The 18,714-nt window shown below is 40.4% G+C and overlaps 1 protein-coding gene across 1 annotated transcript in view; it reads right to left on the bottom strand.

The window, feature by feature from the left end:
- Positions 1-18,714, bottom strand: part of XDH (xanthine dehydrogenase) — a 78,959-nt gene that overhangs the window by 26,488 nt on the left and 33,757 nt on the right. The window contains exons 14-21 of the mRNA XM_027850476.1: positions 13,169-13,353; positions 12,866-13,037; positions 10,423-10,506; positions 9,562-9,731; positions 8,197-8,320; positions 6,022-6,141; positions 5,534-5,630; positions 1,020-1,144 (exon numbers count right to left, since the gene is read on the bottom strand). Of these exons, the coding sequence (XP_027706277.1) occupies positions 1,020-1,144; positions 5,534-5,630; positions 6,022-6,141; positions 8,197-8,320; positions 9,562-9,731; positions 10,423-10,506; positions 12,866-13,037; positions 13,169-13,353 (1,077 nt within the window). The remainder of the gene's footprint in view (positions 1-1,019; positions 1,145-5,533; positions 5,631-6,021; positions 6,142-8,196; positions 8,321-9,561; positions 9,732-10,422; positions 10,507-12,865; positions 13,038-13,168; positions 13,354-18,714) is intronic.

Genomic DNA, 18,714 nt, shown 5'->3' with positions numbered 1-18,714 from the left:
ACTGCATCTCAGAACTCCCTAACTCAAATGATCTACCAGCCTTAGCCTCCCTGGTTGGCGAGGACTATAGGCAGAGACCACAGGCAAGACAAAGGTGTGTTGGAGTCAGCTCCTGCAGGGCCTTGAAGCCACATGTGGCCCTCTAGGTCCTTAAGTACAGTCCTTTGATTGAATCCAAACTTCACAGAACAAATACCCTTATTAAAAAGATTTCTTCTACAAAACTTGGAACTCAGTCAAACGGCTGCACCCAAGGACCTAGAAGGCCACATATGGCCTTGAGGCCGCAGGTTCCCTACCTCTCTACCTGGCAGCTGTTAGATTTTCAGTGTGAACATTAAACCTCAGAAATTCCCCAAAGCTACAAATCAGGGCTTGATGTATTGTTTTGTTGATTGTCAAGACTTAAGAAAGTGATGGAGAAAATAGTAATAATGCAGATTAAACCTAAAAGTGGGTTTCGTATAAACTTTTTTTTTCCTGGAGGGACAGTTGTTAACATTTACCAGCACACCCCTGGCATTCACCACTGCATCCAGCCCTACCATGATTACTATCAACCAAAAAAGAGGGGGATCAGAAAATATCAGTCAAGAGGGACCTTAGAGGCCATTTGGTCTGACTAAAACTTGAACAATAATCCCTTCTCTAAACTCCTTGCCTCACAGTCGCACAGAGAGTAAGAGGCAGAGCCAGAACCAGAATCCAGGTATAGTGAAGAGGCACCATGGACTTGAGGCCCCGAAGACCCGGATTCCAATCGCACCACAGCTGCTTCCTAGCTGGGTGACCCGAGGCAAGTCATTTCACTACTTGTCTCCGCTTTATTTTCCTCTCCTGTAAAATGAAGGGGAGCGGGCTGGACGGCCTCTGTGGTCCTTTTCAGCTCCAAATTGATGGGCCTCTGATTTTTAGTTCAGTGTTGCCTCTCCATAGTTTCTCTGCAAACAGGAATCTCAGCACTTTGCACGTTTCTATCAAATTCCCTTTGCCAGTCCATTAACTGATTAGCCGATTACCTGAGTCTTCATTGTGTTCTGGGTGGACACAAAGAGCTCCATCTCTCCTGCTTCACCCTTCGGGACAGCAATGGTGCAATGAGTCTCTAAGTAGAAGTGTTCCTGCCCACCGATATACAGCTCCCCTGGAAAGACCACAGAAAATCAAATTTTAGTAGTGCAGGGGAGGACAGAATCCTATATAAGGAGGAAAAAATGTAATTTACAGATTCCTATTGAAGGATGACTATGTGTAAACCAGGAAATCAGAAAAAGATCTCAGGTTCACAGCAGACCATGAATTGAAAATGAAGCAGGGATAATGTCAAGTCAAGGCAAGTCAAGCAGTATTATTAAGCATGTGCTATGTGCCAGGTACTGTGTTAAGAGATACAAAGAGAAGACAAAAAAGTAGCCCCTCCTTTCAAGGAGCTTACAGTCTAATTGAGGAAGCAACTATTAAATTTTCACTGTGAGCATTGACACCTCAGAAATCAGCAAATGCTACAAATCGGGGCTCGGTTTATTATTTTGTTTCTTGATGGAGCTCTTTGTATGCACTAACATACTTTTAAATATAATCTGCAAATGCAGATTATATTTAAAAGTATGTTAGTGCATACATTTTTTTTTTCCTGAAGATATGGCTGTAAATATTTGCCAGCACACTGTTCAAGGCATTGGAGGTGATTGAATAGGTAGGTAACATGGTCAGCCATGGTCTTTAGGAAAATCAATTTGACAATTGGGTGGAAGATGGATTCATTTAAATGACATTTTAGGAAATTAAGAGGAATATGTATACTGCTATTACAGTCGGCAATGATGACTAGGTCATTTGCTAAAGATTAATGTATAATTCTGGAAAAAGACAAAAGGAAATCAACAAAAATTATTAAAGGCTATTTGTCAAATGACCTAAATTCTACTCCTTTTCTGACAGTAGCTATATAACCTTGGCCCAAACACTTCCATTTCCTGGATCTTTTCTTATTTTCCTTGTCCCTATCAAAAGAAGGGAAATTCTCTTTAGCTGTAACATTCAGCAATTCTATCACATATGGAGAAAGTGGCTTTTCTTTTTTTTTTAATAAGGAGATCACAGAACTTGAAAAAAGAGAAAGCTTCTACATACTTAGTAATGTATATTGGTATAACAGATCTAGAAAACAGTAGGAACATAAATCTAGTGTAAGAAGGGCCCTCAGAGTCCATCTAATTCCATCCCTTCATTTTACAGTTGAGAAAATTGAGGCCCAGGGAGCTAAAGTGATTTGAACAAAGTTATTGAAGGAGTAATTATCATAAGTAGAATTTGTATCCAGCATCTTGTGCCCTAGAGCCTGTGTTCTTCCCATTGTACCATGATGCTATGAAAATATGAAAAATGAGCAGTTCTATCCAAGATTAAAGAGTCTTCTATTCTATCTCCAGGTTCACTACAAACCCAGTGTGTGTCACCTTAAGCAAATCTGTGGAATGAGAATACTAATCTTCCACTTATGCTATATGTCTGTAGGGAAGATCCAACAAGATTGTGTGAACCGCTTTTCAAAGAAGTTAAAAATGCTATAAAAATTTATTGGCTATTAGTTGGAAGAAATGGGCTCCAATTGCATTAGGAGAGATTTAGGTTAAACACAATGAAAATCTTCCTCATCATAAGAACAATAACTCACTGTAATATATGTACGAGGTAGGATAAAGAATATCAAATTAACCCACAGCATGTCTGAGGCTTTAAGCCACCTGAAAGAGGGAGAGAAATTCTAGGACATGTCACTAAACATATGGTTAGCTAATGCATAAGAAAGCAGGCAATGATCACAAAGTGCCAGTACGCTGTCAGCATTAACAGAAGCTCACATTTCTACAGCGCTTTAAGATTGTCAGAGCACTTTACTAATACTATCTCATTTGAGCCTCACAAAACCCTTGTGGAATAGATGTCACTAATACCCCCATTTTATGGTAAAGGAACTCTAGCTGAGAGATCTTAAATGTCTTGCCCAGGATCACACAATTAGTAAGTATATGGGGTAGGACTGGAGCCCAAGTCTTCCTGTCCCCTAATCCATACCTCAGTAACAGATGAGGTCAGAGAAGTATTTACTTTTAGGAAGGCTTACTAAACTGACAATTATAACAGCTCACATTGATGTGTCTCCTTGAGGTTTGTCAAGCAATTTCCATAATGCCCCATGAGACTGATGTTAGTCTTTTAATATTCAACTAAATATTAAAATTATAGATGAGGAAACTGAAGTCCAAAGAGAAAGAGTTCATACTTAATTAGAAAGCATTTGATGCAGGGTTTAAATCAGCATCTTTCTTTCCAAAGCCCACCACTATATCCACTACATTATAGAATAGAATAGGGGAAGTACTATATATAGAATTTGCCTAGATTTTAACAAGGCATTTGCCACTCTCTCCTGCTGTTCTTGTGAAGGATGAAGAGATGCGAGCAGAACTGATTAAATATCCAGACCCAAAGAGGAGGCATCAATGGTCTTGTTTTAACTCGGAAGGAGATCCCAAGGAATCTGTGTGCGACCCTGTGTTTTTAGTGCCTTACAGCAATAACTAGGATAAAGGCATAGGAGGCCAGCTTATTAAGTTTGCCAATGACACAGTCATTAGTAACTAAGGTAATGAATGAAAGAATCAGGATTCTAAGAGTTCTTAACAGGGTAGAACAGTCCGGATCACATCTGAAAAAATTTAATAGGAATAAGGGGAATACAGGAAAAGCATTTATTAATGACCTGGTTACTATGTGCCTTGTTAAGTGCTAAGCACTTAACAAATAGTATTCCATTTCATCCTCTCAACAAGCCTAGGAGGTAGGTGCTATTATCATCTCCATTTTATTGCTGAGGAAACTGAGGCAAACAGGTTAAATTACTTGCCCAGGGTCACACATTGTAGTAAGTGTCTAAGGCTGGCTTTGAATTCAAGTCTTTCTGATTCCAAATCCAATACTCTTTTATGCCATGTAGTTGCCTTGGCTTGGCATATTCTTGGCTTCAAAAATACAATTCAAAAGTACATAATGGGTGAAACATGGCTAGATAAAAGTTGTCTAAAAATGATCTGGACATCTTAGCGGATTCCAAACTAAATATGAATCAATGGTGAAATAGAACAGCAAAGAAAGATAATGCAATCTGAGGGTATTTTAAAAGAAGATAGTTGATTGAAAAGGTGGAGAAAGGGCATTCCAGATATAGGCAATACGGTATTTCAATATATACGTATTGTATACTTTCATATACATAAGAGGGCTATAGACATGCAACCTCAGATCTCTATTACATATAATTTGATTGCCTTTTAAAGAATATAATAAACTCAAACTGGAACTTTCATAAGCAGAAAAATTCTAATCCCTCTTCCATATGATGACTCTTCTAATATTGGAACATAGTTAGCATGTCTTCCCAGAATATCCCTTTCTCCAGATTAAACACTCCCCAGTACCTTCAATCCATCCTCATATGGTATGGACATGAGAACATTTACCATCCTGGTTACTTTACAAACTCTCAAATTTATTAATGGCTGTCCTAAAAGCTGACATCCAGGAATAAACAAAGTACCCCAAATGTGGTTGATCAGCAGGATTATCATTGCCTTACTTTGGAGACACCATGCATTTCTTAGTGAAGCTCAAGATAACGTTGGCTTTCTTGATGATTACTTGGGGTCAACGTAGCCTGGGTTCTGCCAAAGCCAGCTAAGTGGCATAGTGGCTAGATCACTAGCTATGGGGTTAGGAAGACTTGAGTTCAAATCTAGTCTCAAACCCAAGTCAGTTAACTTCTGTCTATCTGTTTCCTCACCTGTAAAATGAAGATAATAATAGCACCTACTTCCCAGAGTTGTAATGAAAATAAAATAGTTAATACTTGTGAAATACTTTGTAAATTCTAGCTATTATTATTAAGTCTGGAGGTTTAAAAAAAGCATCCTTTTTTGTTATGGGTCAAGACTAAAGCAATTTAATGTTACCATGGAATCAGAATACCCCAAGATTCTGGACATTACAGATCATCCTGTTTGACTTAAACAGAAATCCAATACTTAATAAATCTAGAGGCAACTAGGAGGGAGAGTGGATAGAGTACTGGACCTGAAGTCAGGAAAACCTGAGTCCAAATCTAGCCTCAAGCACTTAATATCTATGTGACCCTGAGCAAATCACTTAACCTCTGTCTGCCTCAGTTCCCTCAACTGTAAAATGGGGATAATAGTAGAAGCTACCTCACAGATCAAAAGACATGATATAAAGTACTTAGCAAAGTGCCTAGTATATAGGAGGCACTTAATAAATGCTTATTCCCTCCCCAATCTCTTTGGTTTCTTCATCTTTATGAATGAGCTCCATTCCAGCAACAAACTTCTATGATATTTAGAAATAACAGAAAGGACTAGTGTCCTGTATGCAAAACTGTTGTTTGGTTTCTTCCCAAATGAGAGCTGTCACCCGACCCTCCCCAAGCACTATGAAGGGAAAAATTAGACAACCGTACCTGAAACAACATTATCAGCTTCAGCAAACCCTTTTTTGAGGTCTCCTTTCTCAATCTTGAGTTCTGAACCATAGAAGGAATTGTTTTTTATTGCATCCTGAATGATAAAAAATAAGGCATGAGTACCCAAATCTTCAGGGAGTTAACAGAAGAAGGAGAAGAGAGAAGATGGTATTTCTGACTTGAGGAGGGCAAATTCTTGGAGTCAATTGCTGTTTTTCTTTCCCAGGTTCATTTGGATACACTCAGGAGATGGGTGGAGATGGGAAGATACATGGCCATAAAAATCAGAAGAGGGCTCAGGGATTGCATTTCTTCAAAGCAATCTACACAGCATGGCAGAGTGTTTAAACACTGCATTTCAAGCACAACAAATAACTACAAGAATGCAGTCAGAGCTGAGGAAGGCACTGATGAATGAAGGTTTAAGCAGGGGGAGGGAGAATGTCAGGGTAAAGGTGAGAAGACCAGGGTTTAGCATCAGTCACCTCAATTGTGATAATGGCTGGAAGTTCCTCATAGGTAATTTTCATGGCTTGAGCTGCCCTCTGTGCATGTTCTGGGGTGTCTGTGACCACAGCTCCAATGATGTGTCCCACACAAGTCACCTAGAACAAGGAACATTGCTGTTGAACCAAGATGGTCTCAGCGAATCAACAACTCTACTCAATCATTCCTTGAGCTTTCTATGCTCTGGCTGCCTTCCCTAAGTCACCTGTCCCTATCAAAGATGGAGAGGCTGAGAAGTAGAGAGAAGAGAGCCTGCCCTGGAGCAAGGAAGACCTGAGTCCAAGTCCTGAGGTCATGTGGCCCTAGGCAAATGATCTAGACTCTAGACAGCTCTAGACAGCCCTCTGAGACTATAAGTAGCATGCATTCTTAGGAATTTTCTCACCTGGGAGATCCCTATGCCAAGGAAATCACAAGTCTCTAGTCCCTATGTCTCAGAGGGAAAGAGAAGAGAAGGGAATGAGCATATATAGTGCCTACTTCAGGCACGCCTTTACAAATCGCTATTGCTCATCCTTTGTCCTCAAAGATGACCAATGACATCTCATGGGTGATGTCTTGACTTGCACATGAATTGGATTTCAGGGAGGCAGAGCTGCACAAAGTTGTCAACCTCATGCTCTCATCTAGTCATCAAAGTCAATTGGCAAGACAAAAGTCAGGACAACTAGAGATGCCCTGAGATGCAGCAGATGACCTTGGCCTTTCTAAATATGATCTCATTAGATCAAAGACATATTTGCAATGAGATTGTCTTTCTAATCTCAATATTATTATTATACTCAGCACTAACGTTACTAGGAAGTTCCATTACAGTACAATAATGTTTCATTTAGTGAGTATCACTGGGGGAAAAGTCTACAGAACTGAAATTTCCAGATAATTAAACTTTGTCAACCTTTAAAGCACTGTATAAAAGCCAGAGATTATTCTTACAGTTATCTTTGCATCCCTGAGGCCAAGAGGCAGTTAGGTGGCTCAGTTAATAAAGCATTATTAGGCCTGCAGTCAGGAAGATCTGAGTTCAGATCTGATCTCAGACACTCACTATTTGACCCCAAGTGAGTCATTTAATTGCTGTTTGCCTGCTTCTTCATCTGTAAAATGGGGATAATAATAGCACCCACATCCCAGGTTTGTTGTGAGGATCAAATGAGATAATATTGCAAAGCACTTAACACAGTGTCTGGCATATAGTAGCCCAACTTAATAAATGCTTACTACTTCTCTTCCTCCCAAAGTCTCTTTTCTGGTAATACTATGTTTTGTATGCAGTAAATAATTAATGTATATGTATATATGTATTTCTTAGAAAGTGGACTGAGTAACTTCTATTTTTGGCTTTTTTACTTTCTTACTTTCTGCAAAGTTGAAGCTCTGCATGGTTGAAGTCACCAGAATATACACGATATTACCATAAATTGTGTTAATGTTGATTTACAATTCTATTCATGTCTAAGTAGTTAGTGTATTTATTTAATATAAAGGCATCTAGATGGCACAGTGGATATAAGCACTGGGCCTGGAGTCAGGAAGACTTGAGTTCAAACTCAGCTCCAGACATTTACTATGTGATGCTGGCAAGTCATTAACTTCTCATGGCCTCATTTTCTTCATCTGCAAAATGGGGATAATAATAGCAACTACCTCCTAAGATTGTTGTGAGAATAAGATAATATGAGATAGTATTTGTAAAACACTTTGCAAATCTTAAAGCACTATATAAATGCTAGCTCTTATTAGCTTTATCACCATCATTATTATCACTTAAATGATGGCTTCTGTTCTAAATAGAGAAACTCACAACAGCAAAGGGAGCAGTTTTTAAACTACCACTACTATCTCTAGGAACTAAAGTGTAACTATAAGCACAATCAGACTGCCAGATTCAATAGACATCATTTTGATGTAGGATTTCCACCTTATGAGGACTCCAGTTATTCATGGACTAGACCAACAGAAGGATGAGAGTAGAAGTGTAATTAAGGTAGCCCTACACGTAATTCATTCCTGCTTTCTGGTGGCATATCAGTCAAATGGATATTGGCTGCCCATGCAGGTATGGAAAATATGGAAACTGGACGTTTGAGAAGACGTGACCAAGATTAAAGATATAAAAAGTCTCCATTTACTTCATAGGGAACGAGTCATACCTTATGTTTAGCAAAGACAGTTTCATCATTAAATAGTCCAGTTTCATTACTCCCAGGAATATCATCAGCTGAGAGGAAACAAACAAAGCCAGGCACTTTCTGAGCTTCTGAAGCATCTATGGACCTAAAAGAATGAGCATCATGAGTGAGAGGGCAAGGAAGCTGCAGCAAGCTCTATTACTCAGGTTGGGTCTCCACAGGCAAAATGAAAAGGAGAAATAATTAATCCAATGAATTTGATCACTGTTTTCTTCCATTCAAGACTTGTTTTTGTCTGCAGTCCTCCACTCTGCCCTTTGGATTGTTATTACTGACCCAGTTCTGCCCCTCCCCTTTACCTTGATATCAGAGGAATAGAAAATCACAGAGACATAGCCCAGGGTAGTAAAATGTCCCCAGACTTGGAATTTGAAGATACAGCTCTGTCACTTACTAGCTATGTGACCTGTCCCATCACTTCTTTGAGGCTCACTCAGATCATCCATAAAACTGAAATAACAATTCTTACGCTGCCTTTCTTGCAGCATTATCATAACTGCTAATCTTTCTAAAATGCATCACAAGGTGCTACGTAAAAGTGAGTAATATTATTGTTCCACATAATACACAGAAGACTGTCCTAGGCATTGAATTTTCTGACACAACCCTGATGCAAAAGCTAGAGAGAAAATCTTCTCACCCATCTTCCACAGCATTTGTGCTCCTATCCAATATCACCATATCAGAGGGAAAGTTACAATGTTTGGACCTCAAACGATATAGGATACTACGGGAAGGGAGCCCAATGTAACCAAGCTGCAGACATCCTCTGCTCCTTCTGACCACCTCCTCCATGGAAAAATGACAACATGTATATGGGACTTCTGCTCTTTCAACATGCTCACCTCCATCCAGATGTTATTTGATTAAAAGGAAGAATGCCCTGAGATGGCACTGACAAAGTACCCCCATAGTCTCCTATGTTGTTTAAGTAATTTCAGTCAATTAGTTTAGGTTTCTAGGACCCAATACAAATAATGCATCACATAATTTCATATTACTTTCCTGAAAGTGTTTCCCAAGTTTTTTTAAATTTTCCCTGTGTTTAGCTAGAGAACTGAATGGTTAGAAATGGAGATCAGTCAATCAATTAACAAACATCTGATGCCCTTTAGATTGTGAAGAAGAATAGGGTGCTCTGATATGAATACACAAATAGGAGCTGAGACCTCAATTGACCATTCAAAATTCTCCAGGAATCTTACATCTAAAAATGGGTACATATAATAAGACCTTCGGTGGTCAGTCCTAGGTAGATCCCACCAAATTCCTAATTTCTAGGTCCAAAGGTCACTTTATTCCATCATATCCACAGCTACAACTCACTTGATTTTGGCATGAGCCTTGGTGCTGGTGACTAGTCGAAGGCAGAGTTCGTTGGAATAGAGGGGGATGTCATCACAGTACACGGCCTCCCCTGAGGCCTGCATGGCAGCGGAAAGGTGGGGGATGGGCCGGCCCACCATGTCATCTTCAGCCTGTCCCTTGGGAACTTCCTAGAACAACAGGAGTGGGCAGTCAGGCTAAGCCTCTGAAGGGGATTCTCCAACTACTCAGGGAAAGAGGAGAAAAGGTGGAGCTAGGGAGGGAAAGGAGGCTGGAGAAATAAGACTGGGAGATACCAGCAAGCAAAAAAAGATGAGAAGACATAGGATCATAGAAGTAAAGGGAACCTCAAAGGCCATTAATCCAACCCCCTCATCGTACATGAGAAAACTGAGGCCTAAGGAGGTTAAATAACTCACCCACAGTCACACAGGTAGTTGGCGTCAGAGGAAAGCTTTGAACCCAGGTTTGTTTTTTTTTTCCACTTTATAATACTGCCTGCTACTAAGACTGGAGAAGACAGTGGGGCTTCAAGACTGAGTGCAGTACAGAAGGAGGTAGAAGAAGCAGTTTTTGATGAGAAGGGAAAGCAAAGGTGAGCATGATTAATCCCAGTTCTGTCCACCGGCCCTGGAGAGGGACAGAAGAGACAAGAGACTGGGAAGGGGTTGATCATTATTTAAGAAATAGATAAAAAGTAGAAATTGGAGCTCCAGGGACAAGATTAGGAAGAACAAAAAGGAAAAAAAATGCAACATTGATCTGAATATGATTCTGGGTTTCTTTACCTAGCCCATATCATCTCAGAAAGATTAAGTTAGGAGAAGGCTCCCATTTAATGTCAGGTGTGTTTCCACTTACTTGGAAGAGCTGGACATTGGTGGGGGGCTCTTTTTGAAAGAGTGTAGTGGCACAGATATAGGTTGGATCCAGTTTATCGCATTTCTGTGAAAGAGAGAAGACAGAAATGAGCCTCACTGGACATGTTCATAATATTCCAGTCAGTCAGATAACACGCTAAGTAAGCATTGTGGATGTAAAAAGAGGCAAAAGATAGTCCTTGCCCTCAAGGAGCTTACAATTGAATGGAGGTATACACAGGGCAAATAAGGCTTCCTGTAGGATAGGATTTTAGTTGGGACTTATTGGGAATGTCCAACAGGTGGATATCCATCATTGGTCTTAACTTGTCTCCAGGTGAAGATTTTTCAACTAGGGGTCATCTCATTTTATATTTTCCTATATGCTACACAGGAATAGCCATTCCATCCTTGAAAAATGACGACCAATGGAAAACAGAGTGTTTAACAGCATCTTTTTCATGGGACAATGTACAGGAAGAGATAGAGTGATAAGGGATCTTGGGGGAATCCACACAAGAACATTTTTGATATATGTATTGATTATATCTTTGGACTAAGAATCATAGTGGAAAGAGGCCTGTCCTGGGTGCTAGGAGGACCTGGATTCAAGTCTTGTCTATGAGACATATTAGGGCAGCTAGGTACCACAATGGATAGAATGCCTGGCCTGAAGTCAGGAACTCATCTTCCTGAGTTCAAATCTGACCTCAGACACTTCCAAGCAATGTAACCACTAGGCAAGTCACTCAACCCTGTTTGCCTCACTTTTCTCATCTGTAAAATGAGCTAGAAAGAGAAATGGCAAACTACTTCAGTATCTTTGCCAAGAAAATCCAAATGGGGTCATGAAAAGTTGGACATGACTGAAACGACTGAACAACAATTGACAAATATTGGCTATGAGACCCTGGGCAAGTCATTTAACTTCTCAGTGACACCCAGGCAATTCCCTAAGATTCTAAGTTAGAGAAGATATCAATCTGCCTTGGTAGAGGAAATTGTTCACCAAGTGCTTTCTACCCTCCTAAAATCCTAGATCCTGTCGCTCACCACCCTACTCCCCAAAATTAATGATCTATATTCTATACCTAGTCATCACCTATTCTGAAGGACCAGTGTTTCCTATGGTCTACACTAGCTCTACATCCCACAGCTCTTCCCCTCCAATATATTTATACAGTACTCTAAGGGGCTGCCAAGCTCTTGACATATTAACTCATTTGATCTTTACAGCAACCCTATGAGGTAGTTGTTATTATGATCCACATTTTACAGAAGAGAAAACCAAGGCACAGAGCCTAGCACCAGCCTAACATGATAAATGACTGTTGATTAAATAATGAGCCTCAGAGAGATGATGTGATTTGCCCAAGGCCACACAGTTAGGCAGAATTTGGGTTCATATCTTTTTGACTTGAAACTCAACACTCTAGCAACTATGCCATGCTGCCTCCAATGGTCCAGTTGGAAGGACAAGATAGTCTAAAACTGCCCAGGTATGTCTATACATGTCTCTGTGTTGTTACTGTTGTTCAGTTGTGTCTGACTCTTCCTGATCCCATTTGGGGTTTTCGTGGCAAAGATACTGGAGTTGTTTGCCATTTCCTTCTCTAGCTTGTTTTACAGATGGGGAAACTGAGGCAAACAGGGTTAAGTGACTTGCCCAGGGTCACACAGCTAGGAAGTGTCTGAGGTCAGATTTAAATTCAGACTTTGCTGACTCCAGGCACAGCCCTCTATTCATTGCACCACACGTCTGTGTAGTTTCAGATTGTGGCACGTAACCTAAAACTACACAGGTCTGTACAGTTCATCCCCCCTCACCCCCACCCCCAGTCATGTGATTAATTCCTTCTGCCAGTGCAGATTAGCAATTGTTCTGAATCTTAGGATGTTAGACAGTTGGCTAAAGCACTGATTGGTATTGCCCAGGGTCACACATATATCAGAGACCACATTTGAACCAGGTCTCCCTGACTCTGAGGCCAGCTCTCTATTATCCGATGGCTGCCCCTCACACAGTTTCATAATGCTGTGCTAATATTCTCTTCCTCACTGGTCTTTGCTTTTCCAAAAGGTAGGTGTATTTGCCCTCTTGAGAGCGCACAGGACAGAGGACTGACGACACACCATCTGTCTCCCAGATCAGAGGTGTCAAACATGAAGCCTCCACAACACTCCCAGGTACAGAACCAGATTAAAATGCAATTGGGAAGTATTTAACAAAATAAATAAAAATATAACAGAATATAAATGATGTTAATATATGAGTTTCTAAGTCAATACGCAGCCGGCAGGGATCCTTATGCACAGTTTAGTGGCCCTGCCTCTATTTGTTTGATGCCATCACCCCAGACCACTATGCCTTGGGCACCTCAACCAAGGCAGGTCATGAGGCCTCCCTCTGCCGGCCCCGCCCAAGCCAGCCCACCGGCACTCACATGTGTACTATCTTTGTTCAGTTTCTGAAGCACCGTCAAGTAGAACTTAAAGAAGAAGCTGAGGGTGAGCGTACGTCGGAACTCTATCATGCCACCGGGGGCATCCGGCTCCAAGCTCAGCTCCTCGGCGAGGCTGGCACAGACCTCCTGAAGCAGCTCCTCATTCCAGGCTCTGGCCAGAGAGGAAGTGCAAAGCTGAGACCCTGGGAAGAAAGCACTCCCTGCCCCTTCCCACCCCTGCCCCACCTCGCACCCCACCCACCCCGGCCATCCACTGAGGCCATTCTGTCCATATTCTCTCACCTCCCCTGCTGCTTCCTGGTGGTCTTCAGGGCTGGGATAGTTCTGTCGGCCATGCCTCCAAAACTGATATCCAGCTCCTGGATTTGGTGGCTTTCTGGTTTAAATAAGACCCTCATTCCACAGGTCACTTTAGCGATGTCGTCCTCCCTTCTGGAGGCTTGTTTGAAGGCTGAGAAATATTCCCCCTGAAAGAAGCACGGGGTGGTCTTCTCTTTATCACCATACTTTGCAAGGACTCCAGTACTGGAGTTAGCTAGATTAGGATTATTTTTCCCACTTTATGGAGGGAGCAACTGAGTCACAGGGAGGGCTCAGAGGGAACTTGCCGGGAATCGGGGAAAGAGGTGACATTAGAACTCAGGGGCTAGTACAGAATTCCTATCCCCTTGCATGAGAAGGTCTCAATGACATTTTCAGCTAGTCTTCTCACACCTACAAGACATCATAACTTCTGCACCTAGGGCTATGCCTGGAATAGTCTTCCTTATTTCCACCTTTTAGAAATTCCTTGTTGTTGTTCAGTCATGCTCAATTCTTCATGACCCCATTGGGGGTTTTCTTGGCAAGGACATTGGAGTGGCTTGCCATTTCCTTCTCCAGGAACTGAGGCAAACAGACTTCAGTGACTTGCCCAGGGTTACACAGCTAGTAAGTTTCTGAGGCTAGATTTGAACTCAAGTGTTCCTGACTCTAGGCCTGGCACTCTATCCACTACACCATTTAGCTGCCCATAATGTTCATAATAGCTATTACTTATATAGTGCTTTAAGGTTTGCAAAGCTCTTTACATATGTTAACTTGTCAGGTCCACCATGACTTATTAAATGCCAGGTTCTGAGCCAAAGACATCAAAGCTCAGCTCAGGTATCACCTCCTTGAACACAAGGTCTATTCTGACTCCCTTCCCAGATGCTAGTAACTCTCCACCAAAATGATGTTGTATTTATTTTTTAATATATTTAATATATAACATATGGGCAAGCTAGGTGGTATAGTGGATAGAATGCCAGGCCTGAAATTAGAAAGACTCACCTTCCTAAGTTCAAATCTGGCCTCAGACACTTACTAGCTGGGTAACCCTGGGCAAGTCACTTAATCCTGTTTGCCTCAATTTCCTCATCTGTAAAATGAGCTGGAGAAGAAAATGGCAAACCACTCCAGTATCTTTGCCAAGAAAACTCCAAATGGGGTCACAGTGTCGGACATGACTGAAAAATGACTGAACAGCAACAACATAAAAGATATTTTAATATTATTTATACATATATATATATTTGTATGTGTATTTGTCTCCCTCCCACCCCTACCCCACCAGAATATAGCTTTCTAAGGACAAGAGATATTTCATTTTTATTCTTGTATTCCCAGTGCCTACCCCTGTACTTTTGCACCATTTTAAGCACTGGATAAATGCTTCTTAAATTGAATTAAATGAAACTAGAGTGAGAGCTACATTAATTGGTCTTGACAAATAAGAGAGTGATCATCAGTGTTCCAGCAGAGAACCCCTCTCTACCTAGCATGTAACTTCCTTGAAGGCAGGTGTTGGCACATTTTTGCCTTTGCAGTGCCTGGTATACAGTAGGTGTTTAATAAATGCTTGTTAATTGGCTGATTGAGAGCTAGAAAGAGTTATCTATTAATTTATAAACAGGAAAACTCGAGCATAGAACCAGAATAAGCTTACAGGATCCCCATAGAACATATAAACATTGATTATAGGAGAAATCATTTCTTTAAAAGAAAGTTTATAAAGCCATTACCTTCCCTACTGTAATCTTAGTCAATGGTTAAAATTTACCATTCTCAGTGGGTATGCAAATTGAATATCTCCCTGCCATAGAGACTGACATGCCAAACTAGACAATGGAAGGACAAAAATGGGGGTGGAGGGAATACAAAAAAATACATAAATATTACAGGCATTCAGTACTGAGTCATGGGATAAGGGTTCCTTCCATTTAAAGTAAATGCATCAAAAGGCATCACCCTCCCTTGCTTCTTTTCAGAAGTGAGGGACTCTGGATGTGGAGTCTTGCATATACTGTCAAATTCAGTTGATGTGTTAGATACTTTTGTTGCTCTGCTTTCCCCCCCTTTTTCCTTTTAAATCTTTGATACAAGGGATAACTCTCTAGGAAAGAGAGGCAGGGAGAGATATAGTCAGAAATAAAGGTAATGCAAAAATTAATCAACTAATTTAAAATTTATAAATTAAAATTAATTTGAAAATTAATTCCTTGGAGAAGGAAATGGCGAACCACTCTAGTATCTTTGCCAAGATGACCCCAAATTGGGTCATGAAGAGTTAGAAATAATTAAAACAATTAAACAAACAACAAAAATAATCAATAACACATTTTTAAAACAAAACTAAGAAAGAAAAGCTGCCCATCCTTTCAAACACACCCATCCTATTCTTTGCTCTACTTGGGAACAGAACAGATTGCTCCAGGCGTGATGGGGAGATGAGTTCCCAAGTCAAAGTGAAAATATATCTGCTAGACCTACTTTAGTGCCAACTTTCATAAAGGAATTTGGTCCCTTTTTGAAACAGTAGCTGCTTTTATGAATTGAAAATGGTTTTGTTTTAGGCAGCCAAGCCCAGAGGCCATCATGCAAGAACACAAAGTAGGGTGCTTTCCAGGTATAGGCCTACTTCAACCTCCTGTTAGGCTACAAGACTGTTGTGGGCTTGGACTGGTGTTGGCTCCTAAGGAAGTACAGATTTTGAGTAAAAATAACAAAACCCCAGGAGCGTTAAGGAATCCAGAACTAACAGACACTGAAATGCAGCACAATGAGGTCTTCTATTGATGACTCTCCTTCCAACTCAGAGATGGCTTCAGTCTCTTCTTGGAAAGACTGCTAGATTTCTGCCACTGAGACACACATTTAGATCACCATGTGTTAAAACTACATGGAAACAATAGGTCTAATGTAATTTAATTCTTTTATACAGTCTAAAAGTGCCAGTTAGAAAAAATATTTATTATATATACATATGTGTATATATACCTATGTGTGTATGTATATACAAGTTATATATATATATATACATACATATATATATACATATAGTTTGAATACCTTATGGACATAAACTCTTTTAACTATATTGTTATTCAGTCATTTCAGTCATGTCTGACTCTTTGTGACTCCATTTGGGGTTTTCTTGGCAAAGATACTGCTGTGGTTTACCATTTCCTTCCCCCAGCTCATTTTACAGATGAGGAAACTGAGGCAAACAAAGTTAAGTGACTTGCCCAGGGTCACACTGCTAGTAAGTGTCTGAGGCTGGATTTGAACTCAAGTCTTCCTGACTTCAGGCCTGGTGCTCTATCCACTGAGCTACCCAGCTGCCCCTCTTAACCATAGCACTCAATAATTAGGTCAAAAGTAAAGGGAGGGGAAGGAACAATGGTTCCTCCGAACACTGTTTAAGTACTAACATTTCTAAAGGCAAGAATTCTTCTTCATAAATTCATAGGATCACAAATTTTGAGTTGGAAGGGAACTTACAAGTCATCAAGTCTCCATTTTAAAGAGGAAGAAATTGGGGCTTAGAGAGTTAAGTGACTGTCCAGGGTCATGTAGCTAATCAACCTCTGAGGTGGAATTCAAACCCAGGTCTTCTTGTCTCCAAATCCAGCATTCTATCCCCTCAGCCATATTGTCTCCCTTCCCTCACAGCCTTAGGAAATCTGTCTTCAAATGTCCCTTAAGACATAGAAGTTCAGTACTATCTCTTGAATAGGTGACAAATGGAAAGAAAGGGTGTCACACTACCTGGAGCACTCCTAAGCTCAATGACTGTCATAAAGACAAGAAGAAACCACACAAAGCTTTTTGGACTCATTCCAGGAAATGAGCCAACTGTGGGAGAAAGGAATTTGAATAGAGGATGGAGAACTGTCAAATCAAGGCATAGAGAAAAGTGAACACTTGTATGGAAATGGACTAAATGGCATTTTCCCATTTAAGACAGGAATAAGGATTGGACTTAGGATTTCTTTGCTATAGGGAATTTCCAGATAAGGAAACTCCCTCTACTAATGCAAGTTGGTACCTTTATAGTCTTAGAAAGTTGTCTAGTGGTATCCAACTCAAATAGAAATTGATCCCTGACAGCTGCATATTGATGGAGAAAACCACAAATTAACATTATCTACATCACATTGTAGTTTTATTTATTTTGTTAAACATTTCCTAATTACATTTTCTGGTTCACTACGAGTTTTGTCAGCCTTACAGCCACAAGTTTGACACCTCTGGTCTAGAGCACTGAGAGGGTAAGTGCTTGCCCAGGGTGCTGCCATAGCCAATATGTTCAGATTGAACATATGAACCTAGGTCTTCCTGACTCTAACGCCAGCTCTCTATCTACTATGCTATGCTTCTTGGAACCAAAACTCTACAATGTAGTCATAGGACCACAGGAGCATAGACTTAGATGTAGGAGAAACTTTAGTGGTTCATTTCATCCATCTCTCTTTAATTTTACAGATAAAACTGAGGACCTAAGAGGTATAGCTGTCATAATGGATGACAGAGTCAGGATCTAAAAAGAATCTTGACTGGCTAAAGGGTTTGACTGAATCTAAGATGAATTCCAATGGGAATTTATAAATATAAAGTTTTTTCCATGAGTTCCAAAGATAAACTATTCCAAGGACAACTTGGGAGAGGCATGGTTAGACATCAGTTATTCTGGGGGAGAAAAAGTGGTCTTAGTGGATGGCAAACTCATTATTAGAAAATAGTATGATATGGCAGCCAAGATAGATAATGAAATCTTGGGCATTAAGAGAAGCATAGATTCCAGGAATAGGGAGGTGATAATCCCATAGTGCTGTGCATTCATCAGACTATATCTGGAGGACTGTGTTCATTTCTGGGTACCATGATTTCAGAAGCATATTGACAAGCTAAAGAATGTCCAGAGGCAGACATCCAGAATGGTGAAGGACTGCTTAGTGTGGAAAAGGTAAGATCCTGCTAGGATATAATAGCTGTCTTCAAATATGTGAAGAGTGCTCTTGTGAAAGAGGGACCAGTCTTGTTTGGTCTGGCTCAGAGGTCAGAAGCAGAACCGGTATAGGTGGAAGTTATAAAGAAGCCAATTTAGGTTAAATATCCAGAAAAAATACTTTCTAACAATTAGAGCTGCACAAATATGGAATGGGCTGCCTTGTGGGAGGGGATGAGGTTCTATATTGGAGGTCTTCAAGCAGGGGTTGGATGACCACTTGTTGGGTATATTATAGTAAGGGTTCCTTTCCTGTTTGTGTTTGATTAAATGGCTACTGACGTCCCTTCCAACTCTGATTCTGTGGGTCTGTGATGATGCAGAAATGTAGTGAGTGGCAGAGCTGGGACAAGTATGATTTGATCATTTGGAACAAGAACACTGAATGTGCTTTTCAATAAATCAACGTGTTCTTGGAATTAATTTGCAGAAGTTATTTGGGGTTGGTTTGGTAGAAAGAAAAAAGGAAAGAAAGAAAAAAGAAAGAAAGAATAAAGGAATGAAGGAAGAAAGCAAG

This window comes from Vombatus ursinus, unplaced genomic scaffold (assembly GCF_900497805.2).
Source record: "Vombatus ursinus unplaced genomic scaffold, bare-nosed wombat genome assembly UNPS02009062.1, whole genome shotgun sequence".
Taxonomy (NCBI): domain Eukaryota; kingdom Metazoa; phylum Chordata; class Mammalia; order Diprotodontia; family Vombatidae; genus Vombatus; species Vombatus ursinus.
This window is presented reverse-complemented; position numbering and strand designations above follow the sequence as displayed.